The following is a 25,410-nucleotide window of genomic DNA, read 5'->3' on the forward strand; positions in this document are numbered from 1 at the left end:
CAGAAGGGGGGCTCTGAGCTCAAACTGTTTTGAGGACCATTGCTTTACAAAGACATCCATGTAAAAAGACATCCATCACAGAAAGAATACAATTTCAAATGGCTTATTTTGGATTATTCATCTAGTTTCTTTATTGTTCTGACAGTTTCAGAACAAAAAGTGGGTAGAGCCTTACCATCATGGTTAATCCCAAGACTTGCTGTGCTAGGAAATTGATGCTAAGGGTGGTGATTACTGACAGTGGTTCCAAGTGCAACATCAGAAATGACAATCACTAATGCCCCAAGTTTATGTCAGTGCATATTGAGAAGTGTAGTGTCATGTTTCAACTCCCCCAAATACTTGGGGGCTATGTGTGTTCAGTCTGACCAGGGATAGTCAACATGGTGTCAATCATCCCTGATCATCAGCCATGTTGGCTGGAGCTGATGGGATTTTAGTCCACAACATCTGGAGGGCACCAAGTTCGCTACCTCTCAGATTAATATTTATTTTGAGGCTTTTCCAGCCAGAGCTTCCTCAAGGTGACTCACAACAAGCTTCATTTCACTTTGGCCAAGCTTCCTTAAATGATTTGCGGACTGTGCCCTGTTAGGAAGTTTCTGAAGACTGATATGTCAAGTAGAGGTATACTATTAAACCAATAATTACTGAAATATTGTGAATTCTCCAATTACGCCTTTGTCCCTCTATCCACACAAATTACTCCTTTGCGTGGAATAAGTGAAAATGGAATAACTGAAAATTACCATTCTTTCCTGCCCCACCCAATGGAGCCTCCACTGGAACAGTTTACAGAAGAGCAACTCAGGATCAAGCCATAGTGTACATAGTGTAATTGAGTTTACTCAATTAAAATTATGACAATTTCCTCTTGATTATAATAGATTTACCATTCTCTTCTCATGGTTGGCCCCAGTCTTCATCAGCTCCTCTTTTGAGCACTTGTAAACTTTGTTTCCATAATTGTCTACTGGAACTAACTATTTTTTTCTGCTTATATATTTCAGTTCCTACAACTGACAGAGTGCACAGCAGGTCTATTAATACACCATGTCTACAGTTCACAGAGGAATTAAACCAGATTACTTGGGTTAAGACCAAACAGGGTGTTTTCACAGGTGTTGCTTAAACTTGTTTTTTTGACATCTTTTAATGCCATTGTAAAGCCCACATAGGATTTCTGTTCTACATTCTGCCCTACATTAGCAAGATTCGCATATGTCATAAACAATGAAAAGAAAATTCCAAGGTGCATTTTTGTTTCATGCACAACTAAGGGTTGTGTTCCTACTTGCATTGCTCTCCAACACTGCCTACTCACCAAACCCCATAACCCCCTCCTCTCTCCCTTTACACTTTGCCACCCCCACCCCATTTACACCTCCCCACGGCTGCAGTTGTGAACATAAAGCAAGCTTCCTTTCCTCTCTTTGCATGGCAAGAGAGAGCAAAGGAGAGAAATAAGTTTATCTCCCCCCCCCCCAAAAAAAAACCACCTTATGCTTTTTAGGACAGCAGCAACAATCTTAATCCTGTTGAAGTCTCTAAGAAAATTAAGAAAATATTATGGAAAACTGATTAAGAAAATTGGCTTTTTATCAGTTATGATTAGACAGATTCTGGCATAACTGGTCTGAGGGTTGTGCTGTTAAAAGAAACTTACTCATCTGCAATACAAACATAAAGCCTTTTCTAGTAACAAGATGCTAGTTTGCATCTTTTGTTCTGATGTTTACAGCAATGCAGACTGAGGGAAAGTGGTAGAAGTTGCTCCACTTGAGTCATGTGAAACCATGCTGAATAAAGCATTCCTGTATTAGAGAGAACAACTCTGGACTGATAACACTCCATTATTAACTTGTGTGGTAAAATTCTGATGGTAGTTGTTAATTCTACACTATGATAACAGATCACCCTCAGATAAAAAGTGACCTGGTCAGATAAAGAGTGATATATGTATTTAAAGAGAGAAAGATAATCTTTATTTAATGTCTTGGTTGATGATAATTCTAGCATGACACTGGACTTATTAATTGCCTAAGTATCTGTAAGGCACATCCTGCAAAACTCTGCTGTCATCTGATATGTCCACCGTCAGCTGGCAATAACTGAAGAACAGTTATTGTTCAAGCTAGCCTGCAGAAGTAAGCAAATGGTTACTTCTGAAGGCTAGCTTGAACAATATATTTTCCTATTCCTTAACTCTAATAATTTGAATATATTCAAACGTCAGAATCAGACCATACTGTCTGTATGTGTGTCAGTAGACAGTCTAATTACTCGGAAATATCACTGAGTTTGTTATAAGAATTTTACTTATATCAAGTTCAATGGGGCTTATATACAGGGAAAGTGGGTATAGAATTGCAAACTTAATGATACAAGAGGTGGGTAATTTCTGAGTCGAGCAGTCTGCCCTCTTCTCTTATTGTGATCCAAAATAACATTGAGCTTTTAAGTAAGATTTTGGGGAAATCCTAACAAAAAAAGAACTCGCAGTCGATAAGACAATTATAAGGGAATCTCCAGAGTCTGTAGGAAACAGCAGCTGGTGTTCTCCAGGTGCGTTCCGAGCTCTGCTTGCAACCCTTGCACAAGGAATCCGGGTCTGTGGGTAATCTCGGCCTCATCAGGAAAAACAAATGATAATGGCTTATAATTTGCACCCTCGGTGCGGATAAAGTCAGCCTCTCCCTTCCTGCGCAATAGAGCCCCGGCTAATGCGCTTCTTCCTTTGCGGAGCGAGATAACGATCGTCGGGCTTTGAGACGAAGGAATGCGAGGAAACTCCTGCATGAAGAGGAGGAGGAGGCGGCAGCAGTAGGAGCAGCAGCAGCACGGGGCATAATATGTAAGTAGAGTGCAGCGCAGGGCATGGAATCTCCGGGGAGCCCGGCCGTTTTCGAACGCTCAGCCGCGCCGAGGAGGCGGAGCCGGGCGTGGGCGGGCGTGGGCGTGGCTTGTCTAGTCTTGGCTTGGCTGAGCTGCCGCTGCCATGGCTGATGCTGCCTTTAGGAGGCGCTTCGCCTTTTTCGCCAACCTCAACTGCATGGCTCGGCGCTACCAGGGCGCGCGCACAGGCGGAGCACCTTCTCATTTACCTGGCCAGCCTCTGGAGCCAAAGGCGGTTGCTGCTGCCGCCGCCGCCTCACAAGTGCCTCCGCCTGCCCGGGACCAGATCCCGTCGAAGAGGCGAACGGCGCCCAGCATGGAGAAAGGGGGCTTCAAGAAGCTCGGCAGGCTCTTCCACAAGAGCGAGTCCGAGGACTCGGAGCCGGACAGCGGCAGAGACGCGTCGTTCCCGTCGCCCTGCCCTTCCCCGTCCCTGAGTCAGGGGCGGCGGGAGCATCTCCACAGCCACGACGCCGCCGCCGACGCCTCCGGAGAGCGCAAGAAGCGCTCGGCTTTCGGGAACTGGCGCCTCAAGAAGAAGCGCAAGGACCGCCCGGCGGCGCTGCCGGAGGACGGGAGCCAAGGAGGGGCGAGCGAGCCCCCGTCTCCCTCGCTCTCCCACTTGTCCTACTTCACCACCTGGGAGCCCACGACCCCCACCAAAAGGTAACGCCGCCCCTCTCCCTGTCAGGGCGCGCCCACAGCCACCTGCCTCCCCCCAACGGTCACCTCGCGGCCGTTGGTTTCTCTCTCCCCGCCCCGCCCCTCCGGAACATTCTGAGGGGACTCGGGGGAACGAGCTGCGCTATAGGGGCATCAGTGTTTATCGGGTCCCGCGTGGCTCAGGGGCTCCTCTGACTGCGCCCCTCTTTATGTTTGAGGGGGTTGTGTGTGTGTTTTGTGGAAGTCGTATAGAGTGGCTGGGGCAACTCTATACGGGGCGGAATAACAACAACAATAATAGACGTCACGTATAATTGTAGAGTAGGAAGGGACCCCAAGGGTCGTCTAGTCCAACCCCAAAACCTCTCCCCTCCGCCAGGCAGGTGCCCTCAGAGTGGCAGAGCGCTCCCATTGGACAGGTGTGTGGTAAGGGCTATATGCCCCGTCTCCCCCTGTCGCCGCCCCCCCGGCCAAAGAGAAGCGAAACCGACGAGCAGCGTGAGGGCGGCCCCCCCCCCCGCCAATCGCCTTAAAGGCACAGCGCTCTTTTCTGGGGTTGTTGATAATGCGGACCCAGCTGTCGTTGCCTCTGGCGTTCGCAACAGTTGGGAGTTGGAACCTTGGCTTCGCCTTGATTCGCCCTGCACAACGTCTCCCTACCTCCTGCAGCCCTTTCTTCGCGCGTTGTCTCCCCCACTCCGCCCTGGCTTTTAACCCAGGCTGCCAAGGTCTCTGCTTTAAAGATTGTTCTCTCTCAGTGCTTTTGATGAAAAGGAAGCTGTTTTGCAGGCTGTGCCAAACTTTATCTCTCCCGCGCGCTCCACCCCACCCCCATTTTTCAGCATTAGAAATATAGTAATTATAATAATAATTTATTATTTATACCCCGCCCATCTGGCTGGGCTTCCCCAGCCACTCTGGGCTGCTTCCAAAAAATATTAAAATACTGTAATACATATAGTAAAATCTGTTCGGATGCTTAAATGTAAAGCTGCTGCAGGGGGCACTAAAACAGACCTGGACAGTTCGTATTAGTCACCTGGAGAAAGGTGTTTTTGGTTTTTTAAGATCAAACCTGTTCGCATTTATGGAGGCTTCCCCTTGATTTCCTTTCCACTTCTTCATTGTAGGAATGCTACATTACTTGAATTTTAGCTGGTTATTCGTGGGAAGGGAAAGTGTGACATCTGAATATGCTTTTACTAGTTGCAAGGGTTTGTATTTTTATCTTGGTGCCTTTAACCTAAGATGGAATGAGCTTAAAACCATTTAAACGTATCCATTTCTTGGTTGTCCTTTGCTTGCTCAATGTAAGAAATTGCATTGGTGGATTAGAACAGGAGGGGGGAACTTCTGACCCCCAAATATTGGTGGACTTCAATTCTCTACAGCCCCAGCCAGCATTGCCAATGGTTGGAGATTATAGGAATCCAGCAGCTTCTGGAAAGCCACAGGTTCTCCACCCTTATATTAGACAACGTTCTACCTAGCCTCGCATTGTGTTTCCAACAGAGTCATCCAGATGTCCCTGAGAATCTTAAAAGCACAGCATGATGAAGGTGGCTCCCTCTTGCTGATCGTATCCAGAATCTGGCACTTAGGGATATATTCCTTCTAAATAGAAATATGAATATGAAGCTTTTGTTTAGCAGCAATGGCAAATAGAAAACAACTGACTGTCCTCCCATGACATTTTTGAAGCTGTGTAAAACCGTGGCCAACTCTGCATTTTGCAGAGATTAACCCAAATAGGTTAATTATGCATTGCATGAAGTACTTCTTTATTGTCGGTACTGAACAATAGTGCCATTGCTTGCCAACTGAGATTGTAGCATCCTTGTTACTTTTTAATTTATACAGTAACAGGTACATACATGATCTCATGTGCTATGCTAGCATCCTGGGTGAATAGAACTTTTGTTTATGTTTAATGTTTATCACTTTTTCAAGTCAATGTGACATACAAAATAATTTTTAAAACAAGTAAATATTTTAAATGTTCAGGAAACACTGAATAAAAAAAAATATTGGTAGCTAAGGCTGCAGTCCCCTATGTACATTTGGTTATTAAGGCTGCAATCCAGTTCACAGGGGGGTTGGTGGCAGCCTAAGTATCTGTGAACTCAGGAAAACTTGACATTGAGTTCAGATTTGACTACATTGTTATTTTGGTTTATTTATATAGTTCCATTGGTTTTACCAGCAAGATGAAAATTGAATATCTGTGTGTGGAAGATTTTCTCTGAGGGCGTTCAGTGCATGACCCTTTATACTTATAACAAATAATCTGGTGATACAGACAATGCTCTCATAAAAAAGCAATCCTTACTACCTACCCTGTTTTATTTTGTTTGATTTTTTTTTTGACATAGTAAAGCTCCTTTTGTGTGTCATCTTATCTTGTGTTAAGCATGTACTAAATGTAAAGAAATTAGATAAATTGTGCAAACAAGCATGAAGAGGAATTTCACACACAAAACAAAGTTTCAGTCCAAAAGGGTCATATTTGTCTGTGAAAAAGAACTGAAGGATAATAGTCCATTACAACTATGTTCCTTATACCTGACCTATTACTCAAAATCTGTGCAAACTTGTAAATTTATGTTATTATTAATTAATATGTATTGCTTAGTAATAATCATTTCCATAGGAACAGTTAAGTTTTTATTAACATATTTTATGTGTACATCAGTTATTTTCTTAACAAACATAAATCATTTTATGCCTGAGGTAAAATTCCTGAGTAAAAATTCAAAATACAATCAAAATTCTGTTAAGTTTTTATTTACCTTCCAGATTAAAAAGAATTCTTGCTGTCTCCATCACTTTGTGTTCATTCTGATTTAAATCCCACTCATTCCACTGAAAGTTTGAAGTAACTATGCACAGGACATAGGAGCATCTTGTGGCACTGTGAAGAGTAACACATTTATCATGGCATTAACTTTCATACACTATGGAGTCCAAGTGGAGAGAGACTAGTCCATGAAATTTTATGCTGTAAATAAATATGTCAGGCTTTTGTAGTGTCACAAAATTCTCCTTTTTTGTGGCAACACATTAACATGGCTATCCCTCTGGAAAGTAAGACGACCCAGTTACATGCATACAGTTGACACATAACCACGCTCATTGCGGTGGCCCAAAAGCGGCCAGAAAAGGGAGCAGAATGGGGGTTGTAATGGAGTGGAGTGGGCTGGGGCAGAACAGGCTTATGCATGCTCTGCCATTACTGTATATGCAATGATCTGGAATGCAACCCCTGTGCAAATCAGGGGTTACTTTATTGCAGCTGTTCTAGAATTCTGTAAACTGCCTTTGAGTGGAGTGGATCTCACAGAGCATATTTTTTTGCTGGTCTGTCAGTTTAGATTCCACGAATTCTGTGGGTTGGTTTTAACTTTTAACCTTTAAAGCCATACATTGTCAGGGGTCTTGGGTTGGCTTAAGAAGGGGTCAGTGAAAGCAGGACCTTCTCAGACTCTAAAAGCTTCTGTCTGAGGCTGAGATGGAAGCTTCATGTAAACTGTAATGGTACAATGTTTGTCCAGTGTGTTTATATCAGGGCTGGCCAAGACATTTTGGCACCTGAGGCAAACCACAAAATGGCACCGCATACCCCATTAGGGAAGAAGGAAGTGAGTGAAGCTCTACATCAGAAACAAGGGGAGAATAAAGATCTACGTGTGATGCTTTCCTTAGAGGATGGGTCTGCTGCTCCTGTCACCTCACCTTGCCTCAAGGGTGGGCTGGCCCTAATTTTTATATTTAGTATTTTTATGACTGAATATTTTGTGTGACAATTAGATTTTTGTATAATGCCTCATGTATTCTGCACAAAAGTTGCACAAAAACTGGAAAGAATTTAGAAATATTAATAATTATTTGGTTATGTGAGTAACAGGCACCATTATATTTTATGAGAGGGCAATATATAAATGCTTTTATAAATAAAAAGTATTTAGATGATAAATTTTGTGCAAATTTTAGTGGGGCCATTATCTCCCCTAAAAAAATCTTGGTCAGTTTTGTTTGTTTGTTTGTTTTTGTTTTTTGCTGTTTGAGTGCTGTTTGTTCCCTGCACCATTTTGTTACTGCATAAGCAGGTTTCTTCTTATTGGCTAGGTCAGTGATGGCAAATCTTTTAGAGACCGAGTGCCCAAACTGCAACTCAAAGCCCACTTATTTATCGCAAAGTGACAACACAAAAATTTAACCTGAATACTGAGGTTTTAGTTTAGAAAAAACAACTCCTACATTAACATCTTTTGTCTTAAAAGAAAAACAGAATAACAGCTTTCAATGATACAAACAACTTTTTATTGAAAGGTAAAAGTTTGCCTTATCCTTGTTTAGGAAATCATTACTCCCAGACATGACCATTTTGATAATTTACCTCTAAGAAACTCTTCTTTGGGAGATTTCAAAGCAGAAGCAGAATGGCCATATGCCATGGATGCTGTAGTTGATTTCCCTGTATTGCATGGGGTTTTACTTAGATGACCCAACTCACCACAACCCAATGAAAAAAACAGTCTCCTTTGCCTTCTGCTGTGTGTCCCCTAGCAGGGAGAATCTTGCACCCATGGCGATGGGTGAGAGTTCAGCTTGTAAGTTTGCTTCCTGGCCTGACCAAGCAGGTGAAAAGGAAATGCTGAAGTGAAGCCCAGAGACGTGCAGCAGTTCAGCACGTCACAGCCTGGAAGGGAGGTGCCCCATCACAAAGTTGGAAGGGCAGTGTGCGCATCGAGTAGAACTGCACATGTGCAAGTAGCTGGTTTGCTGCCCGTGGGCTGCAGCTGAAATGTGAACGTTCCATTCCGCTGTCTTAATGCGCCTCGGTGCAGAATTGCCAGTAACCTGGCAGCATTTTGCTCTCTCCTGCACAAGCGGGCTTTAGAAGTGCAGCCTGACGGGCTAGCCGTCGAATCATAGGATTGTGGGGAGTTGGAAGGGGCGATGGCGCATGTGCTCACAGAGAGGGCTCTGAGTGCCCCCTCTGGCACGTGTGCCATAGGTTCGCCACCACTGGGCTAGGTGATCAGGTAGCCAGTATAATGTAAAGTCAGTTTCAGTGTAAGGACAATGTTCTTTGCTCTTACTTGCTCTCATTTTGAATGGGCAAACACTTTTGGCACTATTCATGCATTCCCTGAGATTCCAAAAGACTTGCAAAAGGTTTCTTTAAAAAGCCACTCCCCAATTTTAGCTCTGGCCTAATCAGTATACTGTATGTAGATTTCAATGAGAAAAGTCAACCTAAAGTGTAAATATTGGTTCTTGAATGTAATGTCAACTGAGTTTGATGCATTCACATTTATAATTTATAATATGAATAATAAGTTTATTCAAATGAACAGGAACTTTGGAATGTAAATAGAAATATCAGCAAATATTTGAAGAAAGTGTGTGTGTGTGTTGTATGGTTAGTCTTCCCTCCTTGTTTTTAAAAATAAACTTTGTACTCAAAGAAGCTCATTCCATAAACCATGAAGTAAGCATTTGTTATGACATCTCACACACAGGTTAGTAAGAGCTTTACTCTTTGGAATAGACCGTCAAATAACATAGAAAATGAAATAAGAACACCTGAACATTTATATGGCTAGTTCCATGTCTTCAAAGTGTATTAGGCAGCTCAGTATTCAGTAAACCAATATTGTACCCATAATTGCAAACTGAGTGGGGATTTTGGCTAAAAGATAGTAGCTTACCTAAGTCCACCAATTGAACTTATGGATGAGGAGAGTTCTGAATTGGAAGCTTTCTTGTTTGTGGCTCAGGCTGCAGCACAATCCTTTACTTATCTATTCAGATGCAAGCCTCATTGATTCCAATAGGGCTTTTCCGCAGGTAAGTCCATATAGGACTGCAGGCTTTGCTATTATGCAACAGTCTGTGTTGAATGAGAGGGGCTGGGGAGTGTGTGTGTGTGTGTGTGAGTGTGTGTGTGTGTGTGTGTGTGTGTGTGTGTAGTGTGCCACTTATGAAACAGCAAAGGCTACTTTTTATTTTTCAAATCACTAATGATCTGGTAAATTAGATTTAAGATGCTTATTGAAGCTATTTGTTCCCAGCTTCTAATTATGGTGCTAAATCTGAGGATGGTCCAACATTTTATCTGTACAATTTTAAAGGAGCAGAGTTGCAGTCCAACTATTATGTCTGCCTCTGTTTAAGTTTGTAGGGCTTCTAAAATGCATAATACATCTTTTGACTTTATGTAGCCCTTTACAGAAGCTGCAAAGCTGTAAGACAGGCTTCCTCAACCTTGGCCCTCCAGATATTTTTTGGCCTACAACACCCATGATCCTTAGCTAGCAGAACCAGTGGTCAGGGATGATGGGAATTGTAGTCTCAAAACATCTGGAGGGTCGAGTTTGAGGAAGCCTGCTGTAAGGGAATAAAAACCTAACAATGCATGAATATTACAGTAAAAATTTAACATAAAACATTTCCAATTCTAATGTCCTTTTCCTCAATGCATGACAACCACCTGGCTGATTCTTCAATTATTTCATTTTGTATTTTTTGGTATTTTTAGGGTGCAATCGTGTTTGGGGTTTTTTAACACCAGCTAACATAAATCTCATTACGTTTGATGGAACAGAGTTGCATCCCTAGTATCTCCCTGCCCCCTCCCCTTTAAGCTTGTGCCACCAAGGCTTCATCTGGGCACTGAAAAACTCTTGTAACAAGACAAGCATTTGACCATAGAAAGAAAAGGCAAACACGCTGGTTTGGCATGGAGACAAAAGGTGTAGTAAAAGGATGTAAATGGATAAAGAAACATAATTGACCTAGACATGAAGAAGTGCTACATGATCAGTGGGAGACACCAAATTAACTCATGATTTATCTCTACTAATATTTATTTTGCTCATTTTCATGGTGCTGTGCTATACTTTCAGTACTAGAAGTGTGGGAACAGTGTCTCAGGGCATATGCAAGATGTAATATTTTGATGATTGAATAATTGAAGCTTACTGAGGGTTGACGTGTCCTTTTTTTTTTTTTTGGCAAGTTTTATGAAAACAGAACATTTGTAACATAACATTCCTACCCCGCCCATGGGGCTTTGCAGAGCAGTGGGGCCACTGCCACATCTGTAGCCCATAGTGACAATGGTAGAGGATAGGTAGTGATCTAGGTTGATCCTTACCCGAGCTCAGGTTACCAGCAGTTGAGTCCATATTAGGCCAATGCCATCGCCCCAAAACAGGGAGACCAGCTCAAGATCCAACAGATCTCAGGCCAGCTCAGCCCCATCTCCTCCCTGCTTTATTTCTTTCCACTGGGTTCTACTGGTGGAAATACCACCTGCGGGCCTCCTGCCTCAATGTTTGGGAGCTGGTTGCTCAGCTGGGACATGGCCATTAAATCCAAACTCCCTGGTGTAAAAGGGATTAGGGTTGCCTTGCTAATCATTATGTTCTGGATTTATTTATTTATTTATTTTGAATTTACAGTACAGTACATGTAACAGTGCTATCAGTGTGGCATTTCAGATAAAGCACAGCTTCCCAATGTGCATGAAATCATTCTGGCACCTTTGTGCTGATTTCTACCAAACACATGCAGAATGGTTTACCAGAATCAAAGATTTCCCCCCTTCCATCTCCAAAAGAGGACCTAAGGGGGCAGGGAAATGCTCCTAAGCATAATCCAATACAGTGGTACCTCAGGTTACATACGCTTCAGGTTACATGCGCTTCAAGTTACAGACTCCACTAACCCAGAAATAGTGCTTCAGGTTAAGAACTTTGCTTTAGGATGAGAACAGAAATCGTGCTCCGGCTTTGTGGCGGCAGCAGGAGGCCTCATTAACTTCAGGTTAAGAACAGTTTCAGGTTAAGAACGGACCTCCAGAACGAATTAAGTACTTAACCCAAGGTACCACTGTTGTTTGAAATTCAACCGCAGCAGCAGCAACATTTTCTATAAAGTGAGTGCTCTCTTCAGTCCTCTCAGGCACTAATAAAAACTCCTTGAGCATCTGTGCAATACACACACACACACACACACACACACACACATGCCCCTCTGATACATATTTTTCGAGATTGGTTTGCAACTTTACTATAATTTTATTGTGTTTTTGAGGATAGAGGTGTGGTGCTGTGGTCTAAACCACTGAGCCTCTTGGGCTTGCCAATCAGAAGGTTGGCGGTTCGAATCCCCATGACAGGGTGAGCTCCCGTTGCTCGGTCCCTGCTTCTGCCAACCTAGCAGTTTGAAAGCATGCCGAAAAGTGCAAGTAGATAAATAGGTACCGCTCTGGCAGGAAGGTAAATGGTGTTTCTGTGCGCTGCTTTGGTTTCACCAGAAGCGGTTTAGTCATGCTGGCCACATGACCCGGAAAAACTGTCTGTGGACAAACGCTGGCTCCCTCGGCCTGTAAAGCGAGATGAGCACAGCAACCCCAGAGTTGTCTGCAACTGGACTTAACTGTCAGGGGTCCTTTAACTTTTTTTATGCTGAAATATGAGGTACCAGAGCTCAGTCCTGGACTTAATTTGAATACTGTATAGAGTAGGGTATCGTTAATAAACATGGTGTTTTTATGAATTTATAATGGCTGCCACTGATTCAGGAAATCTAGATTATTTGTTTGTATATGCAGGGTAGGATTCATCTAATGAGTCCTGTCAGCAGAAGTCTTTCTCAAGGACTTCCACTTGCACAATGGGGCTTCTCTCCCCACCCCTCCCCTTGCACTTCTCCAATTGTCTTGGGTGTGGTTGGGAGAACCCTGGAAACAGTGTATGGGGGAAACGGGGGGTATTGTTCTTGGGTATCTTTTTAGGTAACAGCAATATTTTTGATCAAACATAATTGTCCTTGAATTTATTTATTATTTCACTATTGTCATGTAACACAATATAGGACTAAGCTGAAGTTAGGTCTTCTAAGGTATCATTCAACAGCATCTTACACAAAACACATTTTAAAAGAATGTCAATGGCAAGCTAGGACAAGTCCTTACTATTGCCGTGAAATAGTAATTACTATGAATTAATGAAATGTGGAATGTACCCTTTCATGAAATATTGGAGTACTACTCTACCCATAAAAAATAAAAAGTAATCTTTCAGAGCATAAGGATTATATAGATAAAATACAGCAAATATTTGTTGCAATTAATGGTTCTGCATCCCTTATGACTAGGAAGTAATTGCCCTTGATATTTCATGATAAAATTCTATTCCTGTTATAATTCTTGCTTGTTAAATAAGTAGTGCTACAAATAGCTACATGATCCCACTTTTGGGATAATTGTTTACATAATAAATTATTCTTAGAAGAAATAGACCTTAAGGTGTATGGATACATTAACATTTCATTCACTATCCACTATAGTGGATGATTTTAGTTTTTTTCATTAACACATATTGGTTGCATGTAACAGAGGTGTTATGTGGGAGCTGGCAGCCTGTGTGAGAGATGTATGGGATACTGGGCTCAAATGGATTAAGCAAGGTGCTTTTTCTTGGAATGGGTCATTGGAGTTGTGTGGTTTATATCCCATGGATTGCTATGCTGAGAAGATCTGGGCATTGTATGGGCACTGGACATGTAATAAATGTATGGAATTCACTACAAAATGTTGTGATATCAGACTGGATATATATGTGGGCCCACAGATCCGATTTTTCTATGTGTGCTTTTGAGCATGTTTGTCCACATCTTAGTGCTTTTCACTTGAACGCCACCTCAGTCTTTCCCATCCACGCTAGTGGGCTGTGAGTGGTGGGATATATTTGTATTATGGATTGTTGTCCTCTCCCCTCAATCAGTACATCCCTACCCACTCTGAGTTCCAGAAACTTGAGGTTCATTGTGGACATGTGTGCAGGTATTTGTTTACCTATGCATGTGGCTATTTTAAATTATTTTTGAAATGTTTTTTGATAAAACACTTGAACAAAACAGTGCTTTGATGTGTGTGTGTGTGTGTGTGTGTGTGTGTGTGTGTAATATAATATAATATATAATAGGTATGTGTGTATTATGAGTGTACCCAGTGGAGCCCACTGAAGAGTACCTCACCACAGGAGTAGGGTGTGTGTGGTAATAGATGGCACCCAGCAAAATGCCACCAACATGTTAGAAAACAAGCAGCTGCACAATGTACATCCACCATTGAGTAACACACAATTTTATGTTGGATTTTTAAAATCTATCAGGTATGTGTAGGCAACCACTTTGATAAAGACAACATTATGTGAACTCAAAACATGCACAAATGGGATGCATGAAATCTGCTTTAAACTGTACACTGCCTCACAAGCCAAAGGGGAGTCAAGCAGTATTTGTAATGGCCAGATAATAAGTTTAAGTGTTTGTGATTCTTTGCTATTCCCCAGGACTTTCAGAATAATTTGCTTAATAGTTTATACAAGCTGTACAATTAGGTGTTGTGCAGATTTTGGGGTGCATGGTATATTATTATTTGTTTTTAAAATGGCACTTAATGTATGTATTTTGGGGCACATCTGATTTCATACTGGAGTTTCTTGGTTTTCTGGTGAAATCAATTCTTGGAATTGGTTAGCTTATGACCTTCTCTCTCATGCAACTAGGGCTTTATCACATTGTATACTAAAACAATGAGAACAGTATTGCAAGAGAAAGTTTAAAATATGTCATATGTATATTGCTTATACTCTTTGTGTGGTAAAGTTGTTGCCTGCATGCTATGGTTCCTAATATATTGTTTACTTTTCGCATTTAGCAATACTTCACCTCACACCTTGCAATAGTATCATTGTCATGCTGCATGTTTCAACTGGTTGACAAGCAAATGCAATCACATAGTGTAAAATCTTATGTAGTGTGTGTGTGTGTGTGTGTGCGCGCGCGCATGCAAATTGTAATAAGGCACAAGAAATCAAGTGATTATCTGATAGAAAGATATATTGACTATTCATTGTGGAAAACCTGTTGATATTGGCACATCAGATGTCAAAGAAATAAACAACTACCTGACTTTTAGAAGACATCTGAAGGCAGCCCTGTTTAGGGAAGTTTTTAATGTATTTTTAATCTCTTGTTGGAAGCCGCCCAGAGTGGCTGAGGAAAGCCAGCCAGATGGGCGGGGTATAAGTAATAAATTGTTGTTGTTAGGTTATATTCATTTGGTAAGCCATGACATTCCTTTATTACAGCTCTTTGCTACATTCTTTCATTGAGATCAGAGGCACCAGTCAGGAGCATTCATGATGGAATGAAGCACCCTTACCTTCCTCCAAACATACATGTTTCAAGTGACACACAAACACTTAAAAGTACAAAAAAAATCAATCCCTTTTGAGTTTCACTGATTTCACTAAAAGAGTTATGCAGCAGTATAGGGGAGGCTCATCTGTGGACCTTCAGAAGTTGCTAGACTACAGCTCCCATTATCCCTGGCCCATTGGTCATGCTGCCTGGGGCTGCTTGGAGTTGGACTCTAACAGCATCCAGAGGGCCATAGGTCAGCCCAGTGTTTCTCAAACTTAGATATCCAGCTGTTGTTGGACTACAACTCCCATCAACCCTAGCTAGCAGAACCAGCGGTGAGTTGTAGTCCAATGGGAGTTGTAGTCCAATGACAGATGGAGACCAAAGTTTGGGAAACACTGGGTTAGCCACTTTTGTGGGGAGATCATTTCCATTCTTGTATTTCAGAGCAATTAATTTCTGCATTTGTGAGAGAAGATGATGATAATCTGATTTGTGAGTACCAATAAATGTGATCATTCTCTTAGACAGGAGCTTTCTTAGAGATCACAGTACGGAGGTGAGGATGCTACTTACCGCTCCTTTTTCTCATGATCCTATTAGAATGGACTTTAGAAGGGATTTCTCAAGTTGGTGAAATTTCAGAGGCACAATCCAGCTGCCAGATCCAGCAACTTTCAGCTTGCTGTAGTTCACTGCCATGTTTTTCTGTTCTTGTGGCTTAGAGGTTTTTTTTTTTTTAAAAAAAGGAAGGAGTTTGGTGATTTTAACTCATCCTGGGAGACAGTTTCTCACCCCCCCCCCCATCACCAGAAGAAGCCATGCCCAAATCTTTCTTGTGATGTATGAGTGCTCCACTAAAATAATAGTGGGATAACACTGCTAAGCCTTCTAAAACATCTGTCTATAAAGACGCCCTGGTACCCAGATGTTGAGTTCTACTCAGTACCTAAATGATGAGTATTCTAGTTCATCTCATCCTTCTCATAAACTCAGACTATATAGTGCACTGGGATGATGGTGCATATGGTGTGTGTGTGTGTGTGTGTGTGTGTGTGTGTGTGTGTGTTTCACAGTGAATGTATGTCACTGAAGGGAAAAGATTCAGATTTAGAAACCTTGCCAATGTAGAAAAAACAATGGCGTTACCAAGCCACTTGCCACCTGACAAGTCTGTTCCTGTGAAGTCAGCTGTTTAGTTCCTCCTCAAAAGGCCTGACTGAAACTACAGGAGCACACATACACTTTGCACAAATCATTCAACATCTCTCCCAGGCAAGCCCACGTGTGCTCAGTTTTAGAAAAACACAATTTAAACCTCTAAATCATTTCCTTGTTTTCATTTAAGGAAAATACAGTATAGCTATTGATGTTTAGCAGAAGGAGTTTAAATAATTATTTATAAATTAAGAGAAAACCATGTATGTAAATAATTATTTTGTATTCAAAGCATGAAGTTTATATACCTCACTGAAAATAAATATATATTGGCACTGCAGCATCCTCACTTCTTGAAATATGGGAGAAGGAAGAGGATTTTATAGCAGGCATAGGCAAACTCGGCCCTCAAGATGTTTTGGGATTACAACTCCCATCATCCCTGACCACTGGTCATGTTAGCTAGGGATGATGGGAGTTGTAGTCCCAAAACATCTCGAGGGCAAAGTTTGCATATATCTGTTTTAAAGGGTTGTATCCAAAGCAGCATGAACAGAGTTCGAGGCATATAATGGGAATTCCTTAACTTCCCTCTTCCTGACCTGTACCCCACCTCCCTAAAAATTGTTTTGAAAGGTTCCCTAATCAGCAGATTCTGAGGGTGCATGAGCGGCTGCAGGAGAAAAGAGAGGAGGTTGTAGGCATGTTGCACAAGCAAAAGCTGGCTGTGTAATCCAAACAGCAGCGCTGAATGCAACCTATAGAGTTGGAAGGGTACCTGAAGTCATCTAGTCCAACTCCCTGCTGCTACAGGACATTCCTGTTACAACACCCCTGGTATGTGGCCGCTAGCTCTCTCCTTTAAAACTGTGACTATCTTTGTCTGGCACCAGTTCACACATGCCAACATATTATGACAACTTCAACAGTATACGTGTTTTCACCTGGCAAGCCTATGCGAACCATGTCATGCCAATGGTTTTTCACCATACCACTGCTTGTGTATTAAGTGGCCACCATCCCATGGTTTGAATATATGAACATACCTTGGACCTACCATACACAACATAGCCTTTCTAGAGTTTAAAAAGTCATTATTCATAACAGAATTCATTGCACTATCGGGGGGCAACATATGCTAATTTCAGATAAAAAACGTTGGTAATTTAATGTTTGGAAAATGCAGTATCTCAATGAGAGAGAAGAAAAGAGAAGTGGGTATACAGTACGTGTATTCCACTAAATTAGGGTGAAAGGTTTTTCTTTTCCTGAAAGATGCAAATGAACCAAATTGTTTTGCTTTCTAAAGTATTTGGTCTATTTCCTTTTGCATCTATCTATTTCTACTTTTGTTTTTCGTTTTCATGCATCTGCCTCTACTACCTTGGAAAAGTTCAACTGCCTACTTAAGAGCCATGAAGCCATACCATGTGGAAACAGTTCAAACCAAAAAATGGATTGTGGAGATCCATTCTAGGCCTTACTGACAAGTTAAACATGAACAAAAAGTAACAAATTATCAGATAGTATCTACCAAAATAGAACTCAAGTGTGAAACTGCTAACAAAAATAAAGAACATGTCCCTAAGAATGGTTTCTATATCTAAGGGCTGGAGAGTGCGCAATGTAATTCCAATTTTTGAAAAAGTATATAGGGGACATGAGGAAAATTACAGGACAGTTAGTTCTGGATAAATTGTAGAACATGGTTAAGCATAGTGGAGGAATTCTTTGTCACCCTAATTTGATCATTCTGTCAGTGTAAGGAGTTCTGCTTGTCAGATGGAATGATACCGCTCTTCTCCCTTCACATGCTGTTCTGGTTTAATATCATAAAAACAAGTTAATGCACCAGACTTTAAAAGTCCAACTGAAAAAAGGTGGGTTTTCACCTGACATCTAAAAGAATCTGAGGTTGTGGTGAGACACGCTTCAGTGCGGAGGTGACAAAGTCCCTTACCAAAGGATTCTGAGCAAACCTTTCTCCCTTTCTCATAATACTAGAACCTGCGATCCTACAATGAAGCTGAAGGGTCAGAGAATCAACCCAGGCAAAATTAAGTACTTCATCAAAGCACATAATTTAGCTATAGAAAGTTTGCTTTCCTAGGTAAAGTGTTTGCTTTCCTTGGTAAAGCATTGGTGTCAGAAGATCAGGGCTAGGGCTCTTCTTCTTCTTCTTTTTCCCCACCCATCTGGCTGGGTTTTCCCAGCTGCTCTGGGCAGCTTCCAGTACACATAAAAACATAATAAAACATCAAACTTAAAAAACTTCCTGATACAGGGCTGCCTTCAGAAGTCTTCTAAAAGTTGTGTCGTTTATGTCCTTGACATCTGATGGGAGGGTGTTCCACAGGGAGGGCACCACTGCTGAGAAGGCCCTCTGCCTGCTTCCCTGTAACTTCACTTCTCACAGTGAGGGAGCCACCAGAAGGCCCTCAAAACTGGATCTCTGTGTCTGGGCTGAACAATGGGGCGAAGACACTCCTTCAGGTATACTGGGCTGAGGCTGTTTAGGGCTTTAAAGGTCAGCACCAACACTTTGAATTGTGCTTGAAAATGTACTGGGAGCCAGTGTAGATCCTTTAGGGCCAGTGTTATATGGTTCCTGTGGCTTCTCCCAGTCACCAGTCTAGCTGTGGCATTCTGGATTAGTTGTAGTTTCTGAGTCACCCTCAAAGGTAGCCCCACGTAGAGTGCATTGCAGTAGTACAAGCAGGAGATAAACAGAGCATGCACCACTCTGACGAGACAGTGCACGGGCAGGTAGGATCTCAGCTGGCATACCAGATGGAGCCGGTAGACAGTTGCCCTGGACATGGAATTGACCTGCACCTTCATGGACAGCTGTGAGTCCAAAATGGCTCCCAGGCTGTGCACCTGGTCCTTCAGGGGCACAGTTACCTGCTGTCTCTTGATGTCAAGAAAGACTGTAAGATGCAGCAGAAGTTGGAATACCAATGCAGTGAGTTCTGATGCCATGCAAAAGAATTATTTGTAACTGAGTAAACAAATTATTTAATTTCAGACAATGGTGAGTGTTATAGTTGCTGTTTGAATGAGAATTAATATGTTTGTGTGCAGGCAGAGGAGTCAGCTGAGGAATCTGACTGCTAGAAACTGCAGTGATGGAAAGCAGCAGGTCTTTCCAGTACTTTGTGTGTGGCCTTCTGTCAGATTTTCCCCAAATGTATGCACATTGCATGAGAGCAAGAAGCAGAGAGCTCTCAGCTGCTTCACGTGCATGAACTGTAATCTGATGGGTGGGGGAACTACTTTGAAAGGCGTGTTTAACCTAACCATGTTTTCAGTCATTTCAGTTACTACACTGGATGCATTTTAAATAAAAGCACACATTCTACTCATGTAAAAACACCAGACAGGCCCCACAAATAATCCAGAGATGTATTTTAAATAAAAGGACACATTCTACTCATGTAAAAACATGCTGATTCCCGGACCGTCTGTGGGCCGGATTGAGAAGGCGATTGGGCCGCAACCTGCCCTGGGCCTTAGGTTGCTTACCCCTGGACCGTTAGCATGATCAGAACTAGAAATCTGAAGTCAGGAGCTGGAGCTGGAGTATGGAAAGACCTATATGAATCATTATGTTAAAAAACATGCACTGCACTGTTTGATTAGCCTGGGGCAAATTTCTGCCTGAAATGACCATGCATCATATATAGCAGCTCATGTTTACACAAGGACAAATTACAACATTTGTTGTAAATGATCTAAGATTTGAAAAATTAAGTTGTCTGCCTCAGAGCATTCAATGTACAGTATCACTCCATTCTTAATTTTCATAATTCTTTTTGTCAGTTGAAGCAAAAAGAAAAAAAGTGTTGGAATTTTAAAAAATGTTTGTTAAGGTTCCCAGGCTGATGCATAACAATCTGATTTTTTTAATTAAAAAATTACATCTGATTCATAAGTGCTTGTGTTCCTGTAGGATTTCTTAATGTTAAATCCTTCTTTCTTGTCTCACACTTATCTCCTCTGACATTGAACTTGCAAAAACAACTGTTTGTCTTTTCAAATCAAGTTGAGTTGACCCTAGTTATTATTTATAACTATTCAGATTTTACAAACTCAGTCTGAATTCCTGATAATCAGGTGACAGGACTTCATAGGTGCTTAACGCTTTACTTCTGAAGTGCTGGTGATCAGCGGGACATCAACGCACAGTGCCAGAGTCGTGTGTGATGCTTTGGTCAGGCATTCGGAGCTCTGCGTCACCTGACATTACTGTGACACAGGGCAAAACTAGGCTTTATTTCACTTGGGTCAAAGTCCCAGTTTGGCAACCCCCCATGCACATTTGTGTGTATAGAGAGAGAGGGAGGGAGGGAGGCTGGGAGCCTCAATGTCACCCCTCTGGCGGTATAACCTGGGGCAAAAAAACTGGTTAGCCCCTCTCCCCGGCTCTGCTCTGACTTCAAGTGATTGATAGTATGTTTGTGCTTCTAGGGCAAATAGGATATTTACCAGGGAGAAGAATTTAAATTAGAAAAAGGGAAAAGCCTCCCTTCCCCAGTGCCACAACCCAGATCCAGTTTAGCCACCTGTTGCTACTTTTCAACTTTAAGAAGAAAAATAGGAAATCTGATTACACTATCTCTCTCTCTCTCTCTTTCAGTTCATCTTTATTGGCTTCTTTTAGCATACATTCATAAAATCACATTACTGCATAACATTTTGAATTTTCCTGTCATTAAACAAGTGATTCTAAAACAAAATAAGGAAAACAAAGGTATATTCTTAATCATTTGATTAATTTATACCATTTACATGTCTGATTACACTATCTAAATCTTTAAGGCAGGTTATCACTTTACAATATATTTTGCATTTTTCTTTCCCCTTTGAAAATTGGTGTGGGGTGTGAAACCTATATTTTAACTTGTAATGTTGAATTGAGCAGGTGTACCAGATTTCATTTTGATATCCCAAAAAGATGCTACAAAAATGTGGTTCGTTCTATCTATTTTGCATTCCCCAAAGTCTTCATTTTTGTCACTCAGTAATGTAACTAATAAACCGCATGGCTTCTCATCAGATTTTAGATGCCTTATTCTAGAAATATGTTGTGCTTAATTCTTGGGTTGTGTAATGTATTGGCCCACTGGGCTTGCCATAGGTGAATCTTCCTGAGTCACCTCTCAGGCAGTTTGCTTTTTGTTTCAGTTTTGCATTACAAGTATCAGCATGCCTCAAGGGGTTTCCCTTCATATACCATGTTGCGTAAAAGTTTACCTTTTTAAAAAACATGTTCGCTGTGTGGCCATGTCGTCATGATATTGTTCAACGTGTGTGTGTACTTGCTTCATCTCAAGGCTCATCAGATTCTACTGGGTAAAGAACCAGATGGGCTTCTGATATTTCTTACAATGCTATTTCATTGTCTTTTACACCCTGACTCTCTTTATAAACCTTTATTACTTGAGATCATAGTTACTTTTGTACATCACCCAGCATAATGTCTAATGGACCCAAGCTTGTAACCCTGAGGCAGTGAAGAAATGCAAATCAAACCATAGCTACCAATAATCTCACACATTATTTCCTTTTATGTTACATCTTTATGACTACTTAAGCTGTCTATGTTTTAATTGTTTTTCTTTCATGTTTTTTTCTGAAAGCTTTCTAAACCTTTTTTTTAACATCACTATAGAGTAAGGCTTAAAAGTTGTAAAAAAAACCCCAAAGATTTAGAAAGCTCCTTGCTCCATAGAGAATTTATTTCACTAAGTAGAATGATGTTTACAATTCAGGTTTTACACAAGTAAAACTTGTGCATTACATTACTTGGCAGGACATGATGCTGAAAAACTTTGGCAGTAGTCCACTGCTGGCCTTTTCCATGCCTTTATTGAGAACAAACCTGATTATCCACTGACATTTCTTGGAACATTAATCTTCTTTTGCTTTCCAGCTGTAATTCTTGTAAGTATTGTTCCCTAAATGTATCAGTTTACCAGATGCTGACAGAAATTAAGGAAGAACATTAATTTCATGTCTTGCTTATACATGCCTGGGAGAATCTGTCTGGCACTGCAGTTGCAAGTTGAAAGCTAGAAAGTTGGGTAGATCCAGACGGATCAAACAAAGCACTTCCTGTGTTCTCTCTCCCTTATTGTTATGTTGCTGAAGTTGATTACTCATTCCCAGTTCCTTATTTGCTTGAAAATTCACTACACAAAGGAAAGTCAATATGTTCCTGAACTCTACAGTAAAGGGTTTCTTTTCACCTGAACCTCCATATTAGCATGACCGGAGGACTCTCCCCTTCGAGGCCAACAATTTTATTCATTCAAAATTATCATGGTTGTGCAACACTCATAAACATGTGATGACATCTAAAGACAATAAATAATAAAGACCTGACCATCACAAAATATGCTTTGGGCCACCACATACAGCCACACATCTGGAAGAGTGTTTTGTAGGAGATCCCCTTTTTGTATGAGATTCCCTACCCAGCCGAGAGCCTTCTCCAGGTGCAAGTCACCATCAAGTGCATCTATGCACACCAAAAATAGCCAAAATATGTAAAAAAACATAAAGGTGCCTACCCCCAAGATATGTTTTAGGCTACAATAAGTTGTATACCCCACATAAGGGAGAGTGTCAGCCACAAGATGTTGGATGCTACCTGGCCCAGTGCATCTTCTGGGCACAAGGCACCATCACATGTCCCAATGTACAACAACAAAAGCAAAAATAACTAGGGTGAGAAATGAGAAAAATGCTTAAATTGTGCAGAATAGAATGGATGAAACAGTGCCATCTTGCTTCCCTCAAACTGGAATCAGCTAGATTTGCTATAACCACCTATTGCAAACATAAGAGTGCATTTGGGTGATATTTAATAGCAAAATCAATTGAATCCACTAGTCAGTTCCACATTTGGCTGCTCATCCTTTGTGTAGTCTTGAGATGTAATTTATGAATCTTTCTACCTAGTCAGATGCACATGCTCTCTCTGCATTGGGAGTTTTGCAGTCTGACTGTTGTAGGGAAAGATGTGGCAGTTTGTCGTTGAGCATAACAAAAAGTGTTGCCAAACAAATGTGGCATTGGATGAATGCTAAGAAAAATTAGTTTATGAGGCTTACTCTTTGTGAAAAATACATCATGTACTCAGAATATTTATAAAACTTTCGTATTTGAATATCTTGAGACAATGTACGAAATATGACATATATAAACTGTAAGAAATATTTTCATCATTTGTATGGTTTTTATTGTACTATAATTGTTGTAAACCACTTTTATATTAGTTATGAGTCTGCAATAACCAAACATTTTAATAAATAAAATAAAAGGAAAATACTATAAAATGTTATCTAATTGCTCTCATAGTTGATAAGATCAAACTGCAGATTGGATGCTGACTTAAGCCATGTTTAATGATTCAAAACCTATGGAATGTATAAAGTGGGTTATAATGGTCACATATTAATATAATTGTATTCTTACGACTGTGCCTTTTTTCCTTTGGTTATACTTCTATAAAATTAATTAATAATTTGATGGTAACTTCCTTTCTTGAGATCAAAGAAAGGTTTGAAGAGCAAATATTGTAAAAAAAAGCACTATCTGTATACTAACATAACTTGTCCTGGCAATGTAATTTACATGACTACTCCAAAGATCATTTCAAATGCTTCTGTCTGACTCCCTGGGATGAATGGGGTGGGGTTTTTTAACTATACTAAACATTTATTTTGTAATATGCTATAACTTTTTGGAAGATGTACAATTGTTATTGTTGCATATGGCTTCCATTCACAGATACTCATTAATTCACAAGTTTCTGATCCTTTTGCATTACTGTTTTCTTTTGGGTAAGGCTGGTTTCATGCCAAAGCTGACTTTCACTATGGTTATGGAATTAGAGTTGAGAATGTGTTGGTTGGTATCAAACCACTCATTTGACATTCTTACAAAACCACTGTATGCTATATTTATCCATGTATAAGACGATGCTTTTTGCTTTAAAAATATAGGCAAAAATTGGGTGTCGTCTTATACATGGATAGTGAATGCAGAGGGGGACAATTAATGGCAGCAGCAAGCAGGAGATTGGCACAGCTGATTGGTGGCTGTGGCAAGGCAGGCAGGTGATTGGCGGCTGTGACAAATGGGTGGGTGGGCTGTTGGTGGCTGCTAGCGGGCAGACAATTGGCTGCTGTGGGAAGGTGTGAGATCAGCAGTGGTTGTGGCAAGCGATCGGCAGTGGCAGGCAGGCAGGTGAACTATTGGCAGAAGTGACCTCCCCCACCCCCAACAAAAGCTAAACTTAATTTATTAATTTCAGGTTAAAAAAATAGGGGGCGTCTTATACATGGGGGTGTCATATACACAGAAAAATACGGTAATTTGTCTTATCGGATAATCATTGTTCCAGGAAACAAATTCATGGGGAGAGCAAGCTGTATTCCCGAAATCCTGATTTGTCTGCAGTCAGTTTACATCAGAAGCTTGCTCAGCAACTGACTTTTTAACAGTATCTATCTATTTTCTCTCATGAATACTTACATTGTTTTCAGAACATCCCCCCGCTCCTCCACTTACCTCTTTAATATTATATCAACATTGAAAGTTGTCTGGCCAAATGCAATTTGTGAAAATAATTGGAAGACCCTATAAATTATAGACTGTGGCAAGATGTTAAATAATGCTAATGAACTTAATATTGTACATGGTTGAAGTAGATCAAATGGTGAAAAGCTCTACTCACATTCTACTAGAAGGTACCTTTGCAAGAATAGTCTTGAAGTAAAAAGATCTTTAGATAAATCAGTCAACGGAATCATATCTGGCTAAATACATACAAGTTATTCAGGACCAGACAACAAAAAACCTTCGATTAGTTATACTGAAAATCCAGTGACAGTATTGAAATATTATGTAAGGAATCAGTCTTATTACAAGGGGAGGTGATAGTATATCCCCCCTTTTTTTAAATGGAATCCTTATCTTCCTGATAAGGATTAGATGTGTGCACCTTCACTAGACTAGTACAGTGAGAGAAGCACTAATCCTCTGAGGAAATTTTTAAATATTTTCTTAATATTTAAAATATCAAAATATTCATTAAATGATTCAGGAATGGCAAATAAATTGTGTCACTGAAGACATAAGAATGAGGGCTGCCATACATTAAAAAAGCAGCTCAACAATTTGGGGGGTCTTCCTGAAAAAGCTCAACAATTGAAATACGGCAACCCTTCAAGAAGCCCTCATTACAATTGCACAACCACGTTTTTTGCAGCACTCAGTACTCTCAAATTAATTGCTTTTGTCCCCCCAGAGACAAAAATCTGAGGGTTTAAGAAATTGTGATAACCCTGCAGCAGAATCTCTAACCAATTGAACAAAACATGCTGTTTGTTTGTTTTCATTGCCAGCAAAGGCCCTTTATCACTTTGTGGTGATTATAAGCATCAGCTTTGCTTTGGAAAC

At 40.9% G+C, this 25,410-nt stretch overlaps 1 protein-coding gene across 2 annotated transcripts in view; it reads left to right on the top strand.

Annotated features, from left to right (window-relative positions):
- The first annotated feature begins 1,391 nt into the window (after nt 1-1,391).
- CRYBG1 (crystallin beta-gamma domain containing 1) overlaps nt 1,392-25,410 on the top strand; it is an 89,090-nt gene continuing 65,071 nt past the window's right edge. Inside the window, exon 1 of one of the 2 annotated variants that reach the window (XR_014546833.1) lies at nt 1,392-3,561. Coding sequence is in view for 1 of the 2 variants with exons in the window: in XM_083608267.1 (XP_083464393.1) it covers nt 2,999-3,561 (563 nt within the window). In the remaining variant the exon portion in view is untranslated. The remainder of the gene's footprint in view (nt 3,562-25,410) is intronic. The other variant, XM_083608267.1, reaches the window with a different exon arrangement.

The sequence above is a fragment of the Podarcis filfolensis genome, assembly GCF_964270895.1.
Source record: "Podarcis filfolensis genome assembly, chromosome: 3".
NCBI lineage: Eukaryota > Metazoa > Chordata > Lepidosauria > Squamata > Lacertidae > Podarcis > Podarcis filfolensis.